Source organism: Oryx dammah, unplaced genomic scaffold, assembly GCF_014754425.2.
Source record: "Oryx dammah isolate SB20612 unplaced genomic scaffold, SCBI_Odam_1.1 HiC_scaffold_24, whole genome shotgun sequence".
In the NCBI taxonomy this organism is placed as follows: domain Eukaryota; kingdom Metazoa; phylum Chordata; class Mammalia; order Artiodactyla; family Bovidae; genus Oryx; species Oryx dammah.
This window is the reverse complement of record NW_024070208.1, coordinates 54461440-54478936: the sequence shown is the minus strand read 5'-3', so window position 1 is coordinate 54478936 and position 17497 is coordinate 54461440. Positions and strand designations below refer to the sequence as shown.

Below are 17497 nucleotides of genomic sequence, written 5' to 3'. Positions count from 1 at the left end.
GAGAAACCTATACGCAGGTCAGGAAGCAACAGTTAGAACTGGACATGGAACAACAGACTGGCTCCAAATAGGAAAAGGAGTATGTCAAGGCTATATATTGTCACCCTGCTTATTTAACTTAGATGCAGAGTACATCATGAGAAACGCTGGGCTGGAAGAAGCACAAGCTGGAATCAAGATTGCCGGAAAAAATATCAATAACCTCACATATGCAGATGACACCACCCTTATGGCAGAAAGTGAAGAGGAATTAAAAAGCCTCTTGATGAAAGTGAAAGAGGAGAGTGAAAAAGTTGGCTTAAAGCTCAACATTCAGAAAAATAAGATCATGGCATCCAGTCCCATCACTTCATGGCAAATAGATGGGCAACAGTGGAAACGGTGGCTGACTTTATTTTTCTGGGCTCCAAAATCACTGCAGAAATCAAAAGACGCTTACTCCTTGGAAGGAAAGTTATGACCAACCTAGACAGCATATTAAAAAGCAGAGGCATTACTTTGCCAACAAAGGTCCATCTAGTCAAGGCTATGGTTTTCCCAGTGGTCTTGTATGAATGTGAGAGTTGGACTATATAAAGAAGGCTGGGCGCCAAAGAATTGCTGCTTTTGAACTGTGGTGCTAGAGAAGACTCTTGAGAGTCCCTTGGACTGTGAGGAGATCCAACCAGTCCATCCTAAAGGAGATTAGTCCTGGGTGTTCATTGGAAAGATGTTGAAGCTGAAACTCCAATACTTTGGCCCCCTGATGTGAAGAGCTGACTCATTGGAAAAGACCCTGATGCTGGGAAGGATTGAGGACAGGAGGAGAAGAGGATGACAGAGGATGAGATGGCAGGATGGCATCACCGACTTAATGGATATGGGTTTGGGTAAACTCTGGGAGTTGGTGATGGACAGGGAAGCCTGGTGTGCTGCAGTTCATGGGGTTGCAAAGAGTCAGATACAATTGAGCAACTGAACTGAACTCAGAAGGTAAATAGAAAACAAAAAACTGAACCAAATAAAACCTTTAGACTGGAAAAATTAAATACATGAAACAAAAAATTCACTGGTGGGACCCACAGCACAGTGAATTTAAATTGATTTAGAGAATTCACCCATTCTAAAGAACAGGAAAGAAAAAGAACAGAAAAAATAAATATGTTAACAAACAGAGCCACCAGAACTCTAAACCTTTAAAAGGTGTAGAAAACAAGCAACTTGAAACTCACAGAAAAACAGGAAAAAGAAACTGAAGAAATAATGTCCATAACTCATCAAAGTAATGAAAGGAGTAAATTAACAAATTCAACTTCAGTGAGGCTAAAGCAGAACAGATTCAAAGAAAATTACACCTAGACAGATCATAATAGAACTTCTAAAAATCAAAGATAGGGACTTTCCTGGCAGTCCAGTGGTTAAGACTCTCCACTTCCAATGCAGGGGGCAAGGGTGCCATCCCTGGTCAGGGAACTAATACCCTACATGCTGCAAGGTGCAGCCAAAATAGAAAAAAATAAATAAAAATCAAAGATGAAAGTGAATGGAGCAGGCTGAAAAACAATATATTACATACAGAGAAACAAGGATTCAAATAAATACAGGTTTGTCATCAGAAACCACAAATCATCACAAGAAAATGGAACAAAATCTTAAACGGCTGAAAGAAAACAAACTCAGTCAGGAATTTTCTGTTCCCAAAACATGTATCTATAGGGAGTCCCCTGGTGGCCTAGTGGCTAGGAGCGCACACTTTCACTGCCCTGGCCTGGGTTCAAATTCTGGTTAAGGGGGCTGAGATCCCACAAGCTGAGATCTGACATTTATACAACACTGTATCCAACAACTGAAGAATATACATTCTTTTCAAGTGCACACAATACATCACCAAGGTAATATACTAGGCCATAAAACAAGTCTCAATAAATTTAAAAGGAATCAGACCACAGTGAATGTGGTCTCTTGCCACCAAAAGAAAAAAAAAATTAGAAAATTTTATAAAGACATATAACAAAATCCCAAATAAATGGAAATCAAATGGAATTCAAAATATAGAGGATCCAACATAGCAAAGTGATGAAGAGGAAAGTCTCGGTATGACAGCTGTGTGCCAGGCCTAAAGAACAAATATTATTAGTTAGAAACAGCAGGATGGAGGGCTCTAGGAAGAATGTCTTCAAAGAACAAAATGAAGGAACTAATACCTATCCAATCCATGTGATCAAGCCAAAAACACAGCTGAAAAGCAAATTCTGAAAAATGACAGAAGATCTGTAAAGAATTAACCACAGATACATAAGGGGGTGGGGGTAAGGGATAAATTAGAGGAGGTTGGGATTAACACATACACACTACTGTGCATAAAACAGGTAAACAGCAAGGACCTGTTGCATAGCACAAGGAACTATACTCTATATCCTGAATGCAGTTATATACACAACTGAATCACTTTGCTGTATACTTAAAACTACTGCAGTACTGTAAATTAACTATACCTCAATAACAATAAAGAAACAATGAAGAAATAAAAACTAGGCAACCCTATGAAAAATTTTAAAAGTTATACAAAACACACCACTTTGACTCACCAGTGAACAATGCTTTCATAATCATAAAATGTAAACACTATTTATCGACTTAACCAAATGTTAGGAGCCTTTCACACATTTGCTCTTCCCAATAATTCTATCTATTAGCAGTAAGGGAAGTACCTACACTATATCCTTACTTTACAGGTGAGGAAGCTATGGCACAGAGAAGTTACGTAATCAGCCCAAGGGTTACAGTAATTTAAGTGAGAAGCCAATATGTGAGCCTATGAGGTGAGACTACAGAGATGATCTGGGAAGGAAAAGCAGGTCATGGAAGAATCCAAAGCAAAACAAACAAATCAAGTAATATCATTACATTTAAAATACAAAGTTAAATAACCAAAGCAGCTAAAACAGTTAAAGACTGTGTTCTTTTGAGGAGAAAGCTTGGAGGACCAAGCCTGGGAAAGGAGAACTGATGTTTCTCATTGTCTTTTTCGACTCTAACTTTTGAAACTGTATACTTGTATTGTTTTGATTTTAAAAAACATATGCTGGTCAAAGAAAACTCACTTCCAAGCTGAATCCAGCCCACTGAAAGATTACACAGTTTTGGGTTCTCGACAATCGGCTGGCCAGTGACTACCAGGTTCTTCCTATACTGGTCAAGCCCGGCAGTATCACCATGTCTGGTATCGCCATCAATAAAAGGAAGGTAACCAAAATGACGGAGAAGGCAATGGTATCCCACTCCAGTACTCCTGCCTGGAAAATCCCATGGACAGAGGAGCCTGGTGGGCTGCAGTCCATGGGGTCACTAAGAGTCGGACACGACTGAGTGACTTCACTTTCCCTTTTCACTTTCATGCATTGGAGAAGGAAATGGCAACCCACTCCAGTGTTCTTGCCTGGAGAATCCCACGGACGGGGGAGCTTGGTAGGCTGCCGTCCATGGGGTTGCACAGAGTCGGACACGACTAAAGTGACTTAGCAGCAGCAGCAACCAAAATGAAAGTTCTGTTTCCCAGCTTTTAACTCAGCTGATAATGCTTATAAGTAAGAGAAAAAAAATCTGTCCTCCAAGCTTTGCTGAAAAACCCCTGAACAGATCCTCCCTCAGGCAGTCTTCTGTAAAATGAGATGGCTGAAGAAAGTGATCCCTGCTTTCACAATATCTGGGAACAGTTTTCTTCTGTCCATAAGTAAACCAAATAACCTAACCATGGTTAATTATTTGCAAATGCAAGTCACCAGTCAGATGAGGAATTATGTAAAACTACCAGAATCCATCTAAAGAGATTTCTCTGCACTATTCTAAAAGCAAAGTATATACTCTAATTATGGACATCCAAAATATCACTGTATGGACTGCGCAATATAATGTCACTTTTACATAAAAGTACTCTGGAAATCTATTCACTTTATAAATATATCAGTAATCTCATGGATATACTTGAATTCATTCAGAAATAGCATGTTTATTTCTTCAGTAAGCATTTACAATGCACTATACGATGGGCCCAGACCTACACTACGTACTATTATAAATAAGACAGACCTAAGCCCTAATTCGCACTGAGTTTACAAAATGAGTACCATGGAGCAAAGACTATGACAAGAGCACAGTATTAAAAGCGTACAGCGAGCTTGGTAGGAAAGGGGGGAAATGGAGATGGGGAGGCAGAGGATGATGGGGGGTTTTCCGGAGAAAAGAACATCTAAACAGATTTGGATAAAGAATAGAAATTCATCCTGGAGGAAGAAGAATGAAAAGAGAAAAGGGCAACAGTATGTTCCAAAGCCAGAAGGCAACGGAGAGCATGGTGTGGAGTGGTGGCTGGCAAGGTACAAGGTAAGAAAACAAAAAGATTACCGTTCAAAACATGCACACGTGCAGTGCAGTAACAAATAAAGCAGAGAGAAGTTAGCAGGGACTCATACTGAGCTCTAAGCTCTAATGTTTGACAAACAAAAATTTAAAAGGGTCAAGTAGTATTTCAAGTGCTCATCCTTCCCCTTTGGAGGAAATCACACAAAGTCACCCTGATATAAATGAACACTCTACCCAAATGAGAACAAATGTTCTTTGAAACTACTGGGTTTCTTCAGTCTAGCATTCAACAGGCCACAAGTCCCAAGAGCCTCAAAATTCGTTAAGAAATAAAACTATCCAGTTTATTTCCTTATTCTCAAAGCCTCTGCCAAACAGTCCAATTTCTTTACATAATGTAATGGGTAATTCTGGAGAAACACCACAGAGAACCTAAACCACAGCACATTCCTAAACTTTTAAAAATTAAAGTACTGATGTTCACATCTTAAAAGTAGGCAAGTCAAAACCCTGAAATAATCTGATAGTAAACCTCAGACTACTGCAGCATTTCCCAACTTGCACTTGGCATGTCTTAAACAAGAATCTTACCCACACCTTAGTTCCAGCTAAGTGACCAAACTTTTGGAAGAAACCATAACATGAAAACACAGATGACGATTCATAATCACATGATAGATAGGCTAGCCCTAACTACAATGCTCTTTTGAGTAAATTTACATTTAATAAGGTCAGCAGAATGTATTCCATAGTTATTTAAGCTTAAGTCAGGCCTCTGCATGTAGAATATATATAAACTTTTAAAATAATGTATTATTAATACACATATAATCAGTGTTTTAGCATGTAGATGTGACATTAAAGAAAGAATAAAAAGAAAATACTCTGTAAGTAGTCAATATAAAACAGATGAGGAAAATAAAAGCAGGACCCACAACTCCACAGTCAATGAAGGTAGTAAGTAGAGCCACTGCACAAGGCTCCGTGAGTTCCTTACTGAACAACTCTATGGGGCCAATCACGCGTGTGTGCACATGTGCGTGTAGAGAACGAGTAGGGGAAGGGAGAGGAAAAGACACACATAACACTAAGAAGCATACATTAAGCTAGAAGGTAATGCAAAACACACACATACAACCTGAGAGAGTCCAAGTCTCGGTAGCAGGGAAAAAACAAAAGAATTCTTATAAAAATGAGAATTAGAATAAAAAAACAGACACAAGGTTTTGAATCTATGGAACTGGCCTTGAGCTGACACCAATCACTCATTCTTATTAAATACTTCCTAAGTGCCTAGCATATGCCACATATTGACAGATATCAATCAGTCAGGTCAGTCACGTCCAACTCTTTGCAACCCCATGGACTGCAGCATGCCAGGCCTCCCTGTCCTTCAGCAACTCCCGGAGCTTACTCATGGCCATGAGTCAGTGATGCCAGACACGGCAGTAAACAAAACAGATAGGTCCTTGTGAAGCTTACACATGGGGGGTGGGGGGCAGAAATTAAACAAATATTTGAAAATATCAGGTGGTGACAAGTACCACGGAAAAAAATGAAACAGAAAATGGGAGTACTGTGAAGGGGGTACTGTGTTTTAAATGGCCTCAGTGATGTGACAATTCTAACAGAATGAAGATTCTATGAAATATGAAAAACTTAGTCTCTGCTTTTTTCACAGGAAATGTCATATTGTAATTGGGGTCTCCACACCAATTCTAGTGATAGACTAGGTGCCTGCCTGATTACCAGTTACAAGAAGTAAGAGATGCAAAACAACTTTAACACAGTTCCTAAGGATTTAGTTCAAGACTGAATGAAATAAACATCTGTCAGAAGCATCCTGCAACACGCCCAAACTTATGGCCTTTACGAGGTACATTCCTCTTTCATCTACATCTGCTGCTGCTACTGCTGCTAAGTCACTTCAGTCGTGTCCGACTCTGTGCGACCCCAGAGATGGCAGCCCACCAGGCTCCCCTGTCCCTGGGATTCTCCAGGCAAGAACACTGGAGTGGGTTGTCATTTCCTTCTCCAATGCATGGAAGTGAAAAGTGAAAGTGAACATCGAGGGTGGGCAAATTACAGCTAGCAGGCCAAATGCAGTCTACCATCTGTTTTTGTAAATAAAGCTTTCTTAGAACACAGCCATGTTAACTTGCTTATATATTAAGTTGGATACTTTTGCACTGAGACAGCCAATCTGGTACCCAATTGTGACAGAAACCACATGACCTGGAAAGCCTAAAATTCTTACTATCTGGTCCTTTACAAGAACGTGTGCTGACCTCTAGCCCAGACCACCACCGCCACAACCCTCACAGTGAAATGCCTTTCAGGGGTCTCTTTAGGAGCATGTGACCAGGGCAGTCACATGGACCCAGCCACTGGAGAGCCTCATGCCTGGGGCTTAATGCTCCATGGTCACCTTAAAAAAAAAAAACAAAAAAAAACCTCCTTCCTTTCATTCTTTATTCGGCTGCACTGGGAGCCTGTGTGCCACAACTACGGAACCGCAACCGACGCTCCCACAGAAACCTGGGCTGGATTTACGGCTGCTTTAACCAAGTGAAAGAAAGTGAAAGTGCAGTCGCTCAGTCACGTCCGACTCTTTGCGACCCCATGGACTGTAGCCTACCAGGCTTCCCCATCCATCGGATTTTCCAGGCAAGGGTACTGGAGTGGGTTGCCATTTCCTTCTCCAGGAGATCTTCCTGACCCAGGGATTGAACCCAGGTCTCCTGCATTGTAGGCAGACGCTTTACCATCTGAGCCACCAGGGAAGTCTCTTAACCAATAGAACGCAGCACAGATGACATTCTGGAGTTCTAAGTCCAAGCCTTAAGAGGAATGGCAGCTTTGTTTTCCCTTCTATGATGGGAAAGGCCACAGTCACACTGGGAGGGCACATGAAGAGGACACCCAGAGGAGAACCAAAATGATCGCTGGTCAAAGCTGAGCTTCCAGTCAATAGGCATCATCAACAGCTAGTGAAAGGAGTGAGTCATCTTGAATGTTCCCATCCAATCAAGTCCCCAAATGGCTGGAGCCCCAGTTAACAGCCCATGGAGCAGAAGCACCGGTCTACTGATCACAGCCAAACTGAAGCATAATAAAATGCTTGTGTTTTGAGTAGTCTGTTATGAAACAATATAAAACTAAAGCATCAAGATGTGAATACCAGATCCATCACACCTGGATTCATACACATGCCTATTATTTAACCTCTTTATGTCTCATTTTTCTCCATCTGCAAAATGAGGATCATGACGTTATCTATTTCACAGAATTGTTCTAAAGAATAACGTGCTCTTAAGTGTAAAAGCACACAGCGGAGTTCACAGCATATTCCTGACATATAACACAAAAAAATATTATTGTTCTACTATTGCTACTTCATTATTGATAAAATGTATTATTTATTCCAGCATCCTGCTTCACTTTCTTTAAACCACCTATTACTATCTGAAATTATGCTTACTTATTTACCTGCCTTCCCTCCAACAAAGTATGAGCCATGAGATAAGAACTGTCTTGTTTACCAGTACCTAACACAGAATTTGGCAGATAGAGATACTTTAAAATTAATATTGAATAAATGAGTTATAGGACCTTGGTTTCACAGTTAATCAATAATGATATCTAAAAACTGCTCCCATGCCTTATTTTAAGTATAAACCTGACAAGAGGCACTCAAAACATACAACATGCACATATGCTATCTATAATGTTATTTTTAGGACATAATCCCAATGCATTTACTTGGGACTGCCGAACACTACACCATTATTAGCTCATGGAATGCTCAAATATGCATAAGTGATGGCTAGCATCTGATTCAGCATTGTTCAGGCATTCTCAGGTAGCTCACTTGTTTGTATAATTTTTTTAAATGAGTTGTACTCAAGCAAACTAATGACACACTCTTAGCCACTATTGCTACATGCACAAAAATGGCCAGAGAAACTTTAACGTGGGGTCTGTCCAAAAACAAACTACCCTGGCAACACAAATTAACATAATATTAATCTTTGAGCTACGGAAACCTGGTTTTAAACACACCTGAGTGTGCATTTCCTCAAAGTTTAAAATCTATATTAAAGAGACAATAAAAATCAGACATTCCCAGAACCCTGAAGCACCTCTAGAAGGTGCACAAAAAAGTACAAAAACACGATTCAGAATAACAAGTTCTCTGACACTGTGATTCTCAACTTTCCTTCTGCCATGATGGAGAGATGACAGATCCATGAAACTCACCCTGCCTCCTCTTCCAATATAATTTCATAGGAGTTTTTACATTTAGGAACCGGATTTTATAAAGCAAAAGAAACCACAGGGTTGCGGCACAGAACTTTAGATGAGAAACAAACACGTGTGAAGTCAGGGAAGCACGAGAGAAGACATTAGGGCCGACGCTAATAAGAAGCACGTCCTCCTGGACTTCAGTGGTTATTGCATAAAAATTAAGGGGGAGGGGGAGATTGCTAAGATGCAGCATTGTATAGGTATGGAAAGGTCCAGTCAAGGAATCTGCATGTTAAAAACCTAAATTTAGTGGCTTCCCTGGTGGTTCAGTGGTAAAGAGTCTGCCTGCCAATGCAGGGGATACGGATTCGATTCCTGGTCTGGCAAGATCCCACATGCCACCGAGTGACTGAGCCCGTGAGCTACAACTACTGAAGCTCATGCGCCTACAGTCCGTTCTTCCCAAGGAGAGAAGCCACTGCAATGAGAAGCTGGAGCACCACAACTAGAGAAAAGTCCACATATTATCAAAGACCCTGCACAGCCAAAAATAAGCAATTTTTTTAAAAAGACTCATTTAAAAAAGAACAAAAATTTATACTTCAAAATTCAGTAAGCCCACTAAAATGGCTGAAAGTATAAAGTCTGAAAATATCAAAATTCTGGCAAGGTGGTGAAGCAGCCAAAGCTTCTATACATTGGTGGTCTAAGTGTAAAATGGTACACGTGGAAACAGTACACAGACTTGGAAAAAAAGTCTCATAAAATTAAGCATACATCTACCCTATTACCCAGTAATTTCACCAAAGAGAAATAAAAACATATAACCACAGAAAGATCTGCATTAGAATATTCCTAACCACTTTATCTGTAATAGCCAAAAAGTGGAAACAACCCAAACGTTGCTCTATCAACAGAGCAATGGATAAACAAACAGTCATACATCCATACAATGAAATACCATTCAACAATAAAAAGGGATGCACTAATATATACAATAACATGGATCAATCTCCTAAACGGCATGCAGAGTGAAAGAAGCTTGGCAAACCATATGCTGTGTGATTCTAGAATTAGGTAAATCTAATTTGAAGTGAAAAACAAAAGAGTATAACAATCACCTGGTGGGTATGAACCAACAGGGAAGAGTCCTGAGTGAACTTTCTATAATAACAGCAGCATTCTGTCCCAATGGTCAGTAAACTTTTTCCATAAAGGGCAGAAGGGCAAATATTTCAGGCTTTCTGGCCTCTACCTCAAAAGCCAATCTGCCACTGTAAATGAATGACATGGCTACACTACCATAACACTTTACAAAACAAGAGTTAGAATGTAGTTTGCTGGTCCCTGCTCTATATATTAAAAGTGGTTTGGGTTACACTGATGTTATGTACTTGTTAAAACTCATCTAATAGGCCACGGAAGATCTGTGCATTTCAATATACGTCAATTTTACACAAAAACCAAAAAGCAACAGTTAACTCTAGGCTTATGATAAGCATGTGGTTTTCAGTGAGGTACACCGATATCTGCAACTTATTCTGAAAGCTCAAAAAATAAGATGGATACAGTAACACAAATACTAAATTGCCAACATCTGCTGAATCATCAAAAAAGCAAGAGTTCCAGAACAACATCTATTTCTGCTTTATTGACTATGCCAAAGCCTTTGACTGTGTGGATCACAACAAACTGTGGAAAATTCTGAGAGAGATGGGAATACCAGAGCACCTGACTTGCCTCTAGAGAAACCTACATGCAGGTCAGGAAGCAACAGTTAGAACTGGACATGGAACAACAGACTGGCTCCAAATAGGAAAAGGAGTGCATCAAGGCTGTATATTGTCACCCTAGTTATTTAACTTATATGCAGAATACATCATGAGAAACAATGGGCTGGAAGAAACACAATCTGGAATCAAGATTGCCGGGAGAAATATCAATAACCTCACATATGCAGATGACACCACCCTTATGGCAGAAAGTGAAGAGGAATTAAAAAGCCTCTTGATGAAAGTGAAAGAGGAGAGTGAAAAAGTTGGCTTAAAGCTCAACATTCAGAAAACTAAGATCATGGCATCCAGTTCCATCGCTTCATGGCAAATAGATGGGGAAACAGGGGAAACAGTGGAAACAGTGTCAGACTTTATTTTGGGGGGTCCAAAATCACTGCAGATGGTGACTGCAGCCATGAAATTAAAAGACGCTTACTCCTTGGAAGGAAAGTTATGCCCAACCTAGATAGCATATTAAAAAGCAGAGACAGTACTTTGCCAACAAAGGTCCGTCTAGTCAAGGCTATGGATTTTCCTGTGGTCGTGTACCAATGTGAGAGTTGGGTTATAAAGAAAGCTGAGCACCGAAGAATTGATGCTTTTGAACTGTGGTGTTGGAAAAGACTCTTGAGAGTCCCTTGGACTGCAAGGAGATCCAACCAGTCCATCCTAAAGGAAATCAGTCCTGAAGTCATTGGAAGGACTGATGTTGAGGCTGAAACGCCAATACTCTGGCCACCTGATGCAAAGAGCTGACTCATTGGAAAAGACCCTAATGCTGGGAAAGATTGAGAGCAGGAGGAGAAGGGGACGACAGAGGATGAGATGGTTGGACGGCATCACCGACTCAATGGACATGAGTTTGGGTGGCCTCTGGGAGTTGGTGATGGACAGGGAGGCCTGGTGTGCTGCAGTTCATGGTGTCAAAGAGTTGAACATGATTGAGCAACTGAACTGAACTGAACTGGGAAATGTAGGCCCAAGAACTGGTATATGGTATATGGAAGTTACTGTACAATTCTTTCAACTTTTGAATATATTTGAAAGCTTTTGTTTTGTTTTTGGCCGCATTGTGTGGTCTGTGGGATCTTAGTTCGCTGACCAGACATCGAACCCACGCCCTTAGAAGTGGAATCACAGAGTCCTAACCAACAGACCACCAGGGAATTCCCTGAAAGTTTTAATATTAAACTAGGGGGTGGGGGAGATTCAATGAGGCCACGGAAGATTTTTAAGCAAGGAAATGAAAATCAAATTTATATTCTACAATTCATGCAGTGCAAGCATATACCAAAGGATGATCAGATGAAGGAAGAAAGTTCTAAGCAGGCTATTACAACAGTCCATGCCATAGAAAATATCAACATTTGAAGAGTAAGTACAAAGTGAATTCACGGACAGAAGAAAAATCAGGGCAGTCAGTGCTTAGCTGCTCAATCACATCCAACTCTTTGCGATCCCATGGGCTGTGGCCCACCAGGCTCTTCTGTCCATGGGATTTTCCAGGCAAGAATATGGGTTACCATTTCCTCCTCCAGGGGATATTCCTGACTCACGGATCAAACCTACATCTCCTCTGCCTCCTGCACGGCAGGCCGAGTAGAGAGCTCCTTTATTTCAGGAATGAGGAAAGAGTTTCAAGGAAAAGTTCACAATGTCAACATAAAAGAACTTAAGCATGAAAAGAACGAAAAGTACCTAGATTAAGCAATGGACCCTGATGATGTAAATAAAAGAGGTGTGGGAAGAATGTAAATCAGATAAAGGATATTAATAAGTTCAAAGGAAACAAACAAGTGGCAAGTAATCTCACTGGGACAAGAGAGGAAGGAAAAACTGAAGCATAAAGTAAAAGACTGAAATATTTCTTTTAAATGTGAAACAAAAGTACATGACTACACCTAAAAGTCACATCTTGCCCAGAACCTGTACTCTTGGCTAAGGCAGCCAGCCGTGGGTCTGAGTGTCCCTGCACATTTTTACTGTGTGTGACAGTCTGCAAAGCTTGTCCATTTCATGATACTTCGGGGATTCTTATAAGTCACACAGGCAACAAAGAAGGTCAAGGTGACCACAGCTGACAACTGCCTCTCAGGGAGAGGTAAACTAGCTTGTCTGTTGTTTGCTTTAATGCCTGCAGCTTGCTTTAAAAAAAAAAAAAAAGTGCTGGCCCCTTGGTCCTGAGTTCCTTAGCTGTGATCCACTATTTGCATCCATCTAGACCCATCATCCTCATGCGACCTGGTTACAAGGAAAGACAGCACAAACAGCCTAACGTTCATGAGTGTGCAGTGCTGTGAGTAATAACATCACTTGTTTCTGACCTGGGAGTCTCCTGTTTGTCTGCCAGCAACCATGAAACATTAACAGACTAAGTGTCAGCTTGTAAATATGGCAAAATCAAATCTTGAGATTTTTCAGAGTTCTTGACATGGACCACAAAGAGCTAGTTGATTTTTATGTTGCTAAATAAGAGACAAAAACACAGACACCAGCAAAAACTGCAATTTATGTAACATTTTATAGTTTGTTTACCTTGCATTATTCATAGTATTTATTATATATCCGTCTCTACACTATATTTTATACATGTATTACATTATATAATTCTTGTAATAATCCTAATGAGGTAGGTACTAACATGAGGAAACTGAGGCTTTAAGATGTTAGATAAGTAAGGCAAGGTCTCACAAATTGTAATCAACACAACCTAAATATAGGCTCAGATGATGTTAAAAGATGTGAGGGTTTTGTTTAATCATTAATAGTCAACCTCCTTCCCAGCTGGTTTATCAAGAGCAACTCTAATTCACCATACGTTAGAGCAAAGCAGCTATATCATCATAGTACGAATACTTCATTCTTATAGAAAACTAACGTTTTGGAAATGTTAATAGAATCAAAGTTGTCTCTAATCAAAGTTGTCTCTAAAAACCTGTGGTTTAGGGAGAGCTAGGTTAAACAAATTCAAACCACTGTCTTCAGGGCAGAAGCTCTCACAGTTTTAATATGCAACTATATGTTCTTCCAGGTGGCGCTAATGGTAAAGAACCTGCCTGCCAATGCAGGAGATTTAAAAGGCCTAGGTTTGATCCCTGGGTCGGGGAAGATCCCATGGAAAAGGGAATGGCAACCTACTCCAAAACTCTCGCCTGGAGAATGCCATGGACAGAGGAGCCTCACAGGCTACAGTCCATAGGGTCACAAAGAGTCAGACATGACTGAAGCAACTTAGCACACACATATGCTAATATGTATTCTATTTCTTCTAAAACCATCTATTATCTTCATTCTGAATGCTCCAGTTTGGAAAACTACTGCTGCAATCAACAGTGCCAATTGAACTTGTACACAAAATACCTTTGAAAACTTAGCAGTCAGCTTGGTGGTTCAAGTACACAAGTCCTTTAAAATAGAGAACGTCAAAGTCAGAAAGTGGCGTAACAGCTCCAAGCCAAGTCAACTGCTTCATAGTCTGGTAACACTGCCCATTTCCTACCAAACAAAAGTCAGCTTCCCATAACACAATGGAACTACATGGTTTTTCTGAAATTAGAAGGGTAACAAGGCAAGGTGTTTATATGTGTAGCTCTGTACATTGTAAACACTGTTTTACTGAACAAAATTTAGACACTTAACAATGGAGCAGAGATCACAGAAAAAGTAATTTTCACATAAAGCTTGTGAATTCGTAAATGACGGTAAGTTATTCTGATGGTCCTAGGCATCACCGTTAACTCATCTGTTCCTGGGATTCTCCAAGCAAGAATACTGAAGTGGGTAGCCATTCCCTTTTCTAGGGGATTTTTCTGACCCAAGGATGGAACCTAAGTCTCCCAAATAGCAAGCAGATTCTTTACCATCTGAGCCACCAGGGAAGCCCCAACTTATCGATACGGAAAACTAAATTTTAACTCTATGAATAAGTGGAAAATTAACATCGTATATACCATTTCGTCACCGAGCATATTTTCCTGTCTTCTACTTAGTCATCTCTAAACATTCGACAACTGAAACTGCTCACTGCTCCGTTGTTATTAATCATTCCAGAGTTTTCAAAAAAGCCAGCCGCACAAAAGTTGTGTTAGTCACACAAGCCAGAGCTGTAGACTGGTCCCTAGCTTAATGCCAACCAAATCGGCCGCCTTTTTGGTTTTTTTTTTCCTTGCCCTCTGTTCTGAAGGAATACCTCCACCCATTCAAAGTCTACATAGGACATATCTCTAATGGGGGGGTTCGGGGTCAGGGATGTGGGGAATATACCAAGAAAAAGTTATTGATCAGGCCATTCTCAACAAAACCAAGAGTTATTCTAGACAGATGAGATTACCATGTAATTACACAGGAACTGGAATTTAAATCTAAACGTAAACTGTACTAAGATTCTCAAACACTTCACCTTACAAGGGAAGTGATATCCTACCTACTTGAATCGAGAAGTATCTTTAGAAGGGCAGATTTTTGCCCTCTGCTCTGAAAGATTGCCTCCACCTATTCAAAGTCTATGTGGGGCACATATCCACCTAGGAAAAAAAAAGAAGGGCAATAAAATATCATACTGTCCACTATTTTGAAAGCAGTTGTAGAGAAAAAGAAAGTATCTTAAAGGTCACAGAGCAATTTCTAACATTTTGGTTTTAGGAATTCTTAAAAATATACAATTAACCATAACTACTGAAAGCAAATGTGATATTATAATAAATCACTTTAAAGCATAGATACATCAGTTAATAATGTTTTGAATAGGGATCTGTATATGAGAACATGGTTGATTCTTATAAGCAAAACCCCAAAGAGAAAGAAGTTGAATCGGCTAACACTATTAAGGGAAACAAACAGGAAAAGGAAAGAAACGTGATAAGAGAAAAGAAATAAACCCACTGGTAACAATATTCAATATTTTATTTTTACTAACATCTGCAAAAATAGGAATATGCCTTAAAAAATTAAACCATCAAAAGTGCATACACTAACAACTTGAAAAATGTCTTCCCATACTGGCAGCAATATTTTCCAAACCATTCTGAAAACACTGATAAATTTTTACAGAATTCAGAACAATAACTTTATCGTGGTATACCCCCCACACCCCCACTTTACAGAATTCAGAATTCCAAACGAACATACATCATTTGGAGGTTTTACCAGATGTAAACAGATGAAACTGATGCATCGTGAGTTTTTATCTTAAAAAAAAAAAAAAAAACGCAAAACTACATACATTGGGATTTTAACTTTCAGTACCCTTCATATTTGTCAAAGTACACTTATTAATAGAAATTCTTAGTTCACAATAAGTCTCACCTGTGTAAATAGATTTGAAGCATGAAATCTGCACTAACATATCTAGATTTGTAATTCTCACAAACAGTACTGTCAATTGTACCATCGGTGCTCCACAATTAACGTTTTTCTCCTTTCCCTCAGAAAATAGGCTTAACTAAATTACCACCTCAAAGTTTACAGAATAACATGCTACCTAGCTGCAAGGAAGTAGTCAACTATAGCTGAGTCCATTTTTAAACAGGGTTTACCTAGGACTCTCCAATGACACCATCGGAATTAGTATCAGAAGAAAAATATATATTAGAAAAACGGACACGGGAAAAACAGAGGGGCACTTTTCACTCATTTCAACTTACAAAGGATTTATATGGTTAAACTGGAAAACCTTGTACTTAAAATTTATTTTTCAAACACGATGAGCATTTTAAGGAAAACTTCCTGTTTCCCCTCCCACCAATTAAAAAAAATAGGAAAAAAAAAAGTCGCTTTTCTAATAAAAACAGAAAAGGCCAAAATGACAAGGTTAACTAGGACTAAGAAATAAGATCAGCCCCACGACTATTCTCTACGGTTGCGCAATTTTTAAACCCACACTTTTTTTTTTTTTTAAACCAAATCCACATCCCACCCCACGTAGGGCTTACCTCTCCCTCCTTCCCACCCACTCCATCTATGACGGCGATCACCTTCCCAGCAGGTATGTGAACTCATTTCCAGTATTCAATCCACTGGAAAATCTCTGAAGTAACTGGGTCAGGGCATGACGAAATGATCGAGAAAGTGAGAAATAAAAGACATATAAGTTCTAAAAGGGGAGGGGGGGTGTCTAACAGCGGAAGGATGAGGACCTAAAAGACGACCTGGGTCTAGAAAAGAAGGGACTCAAAGGACCCACAGGCAGCCTCCAATACGAGAGATGTGAAGGAAGCACGGTCCTGCCAGAAGAGCCAAAAGCAAATTAGCCAACATGCCCCACCGGGCATAACCCGTGGAAAGGGGCTCTGGAGTCCGCGGGGGCGTGGGGGGACAATCCCGGGGTTCCGGGCGGCGCAGGAGGCCGGGGCCGGGGACAGAAACTCACCACCTGGTAGCGGCCAGTCCCCGCCTGGTGGTGATCCATCCTGCCCGGCTCGGGGTCCGGCTTCTGAGCGGGTGAGTCCCCTCGGCACTCAGCCCCCTCGGCCACCCCCTTCAACGACGTCGTCGCCTCAGCGACTCTTCCGCCTCTGTTTCTGCGGCCGCGGTCGCCCGGCCCGGCCGCCTCACTTCCCGTCGCTGCCGCAGAAGCCGCGGAAACCTCCGCGTCGGCCGCAGCTGGGGGGCGAAGCTCCGGGGCGCCGCGCGCGCTACTGAGCATGCTCGGGATGGTCGCGCATGCTCGCTGGGTCCTCCGGCGGCCCATCCGCGTCGCGAGGAGGGGTTTCGCTGGGTGGGATGAGATGGAAAAGTCAGGCAAGTCGGGGGGAGCGACCTAGGTTGTCAGCCTGTCGGGAGTGGGTGGTGGCTAAAGGAGCGGAGAAAAAAAAAATATCACCGTCCTTGATTGGTCTTTTCAGTCCGACGGATTGCGAGCAGGCAGAGTCACACTGTCGAGGAGAAAAGAGACGCATTCCAGGAACACCTGAGGACAGGTCATCGTGTTTCCTCACTTCGTCTTGTTATCCACCCAGCCTAGAACAATGGTAGGACACTCCTAAAAGACTTATTCAAAAACCATTAGTGAGTTAAGGGATATCTTTTTAGGTTGTTTTGTTTGTCCCCTTCTTGATAATGAGATGTAAGAATCCAACAAGGAGTCTTCAGCCATACTCATGTATCTCGCAGAGGAAAGGAGCTCCTAGAGTACT

The 17497-nt window shown here is 40.9% G+C and overlaps 1 protein-coding gene across 1 annotated transcript in view; it reads right to left on the bottom strand.

Annotated features, from left to right (window-relative positions):
* The window catches only part of NDFIP2 (Nedd4 family interacting protein 2), a 72439-nt gene extending 55302 nt beyond the window's left edge, over positions 1 to 17137 (bottom strand). The window contains exon 1 of the mRNA XM_040267320.1: positions 16732 to 17137. Within this exon, the coding sequence (XP_040123254.1) occupies positions 16732 to 17052 (321 nt within the window). The 5' untranslated portion in view covers positions 17053 to 17137. The remainder of the gene's footprint in view (positions 1 to 16731) is intronic.
* Between the last annotated feature and the right edge of the window lie 360 nt (positions 17138 to 17497).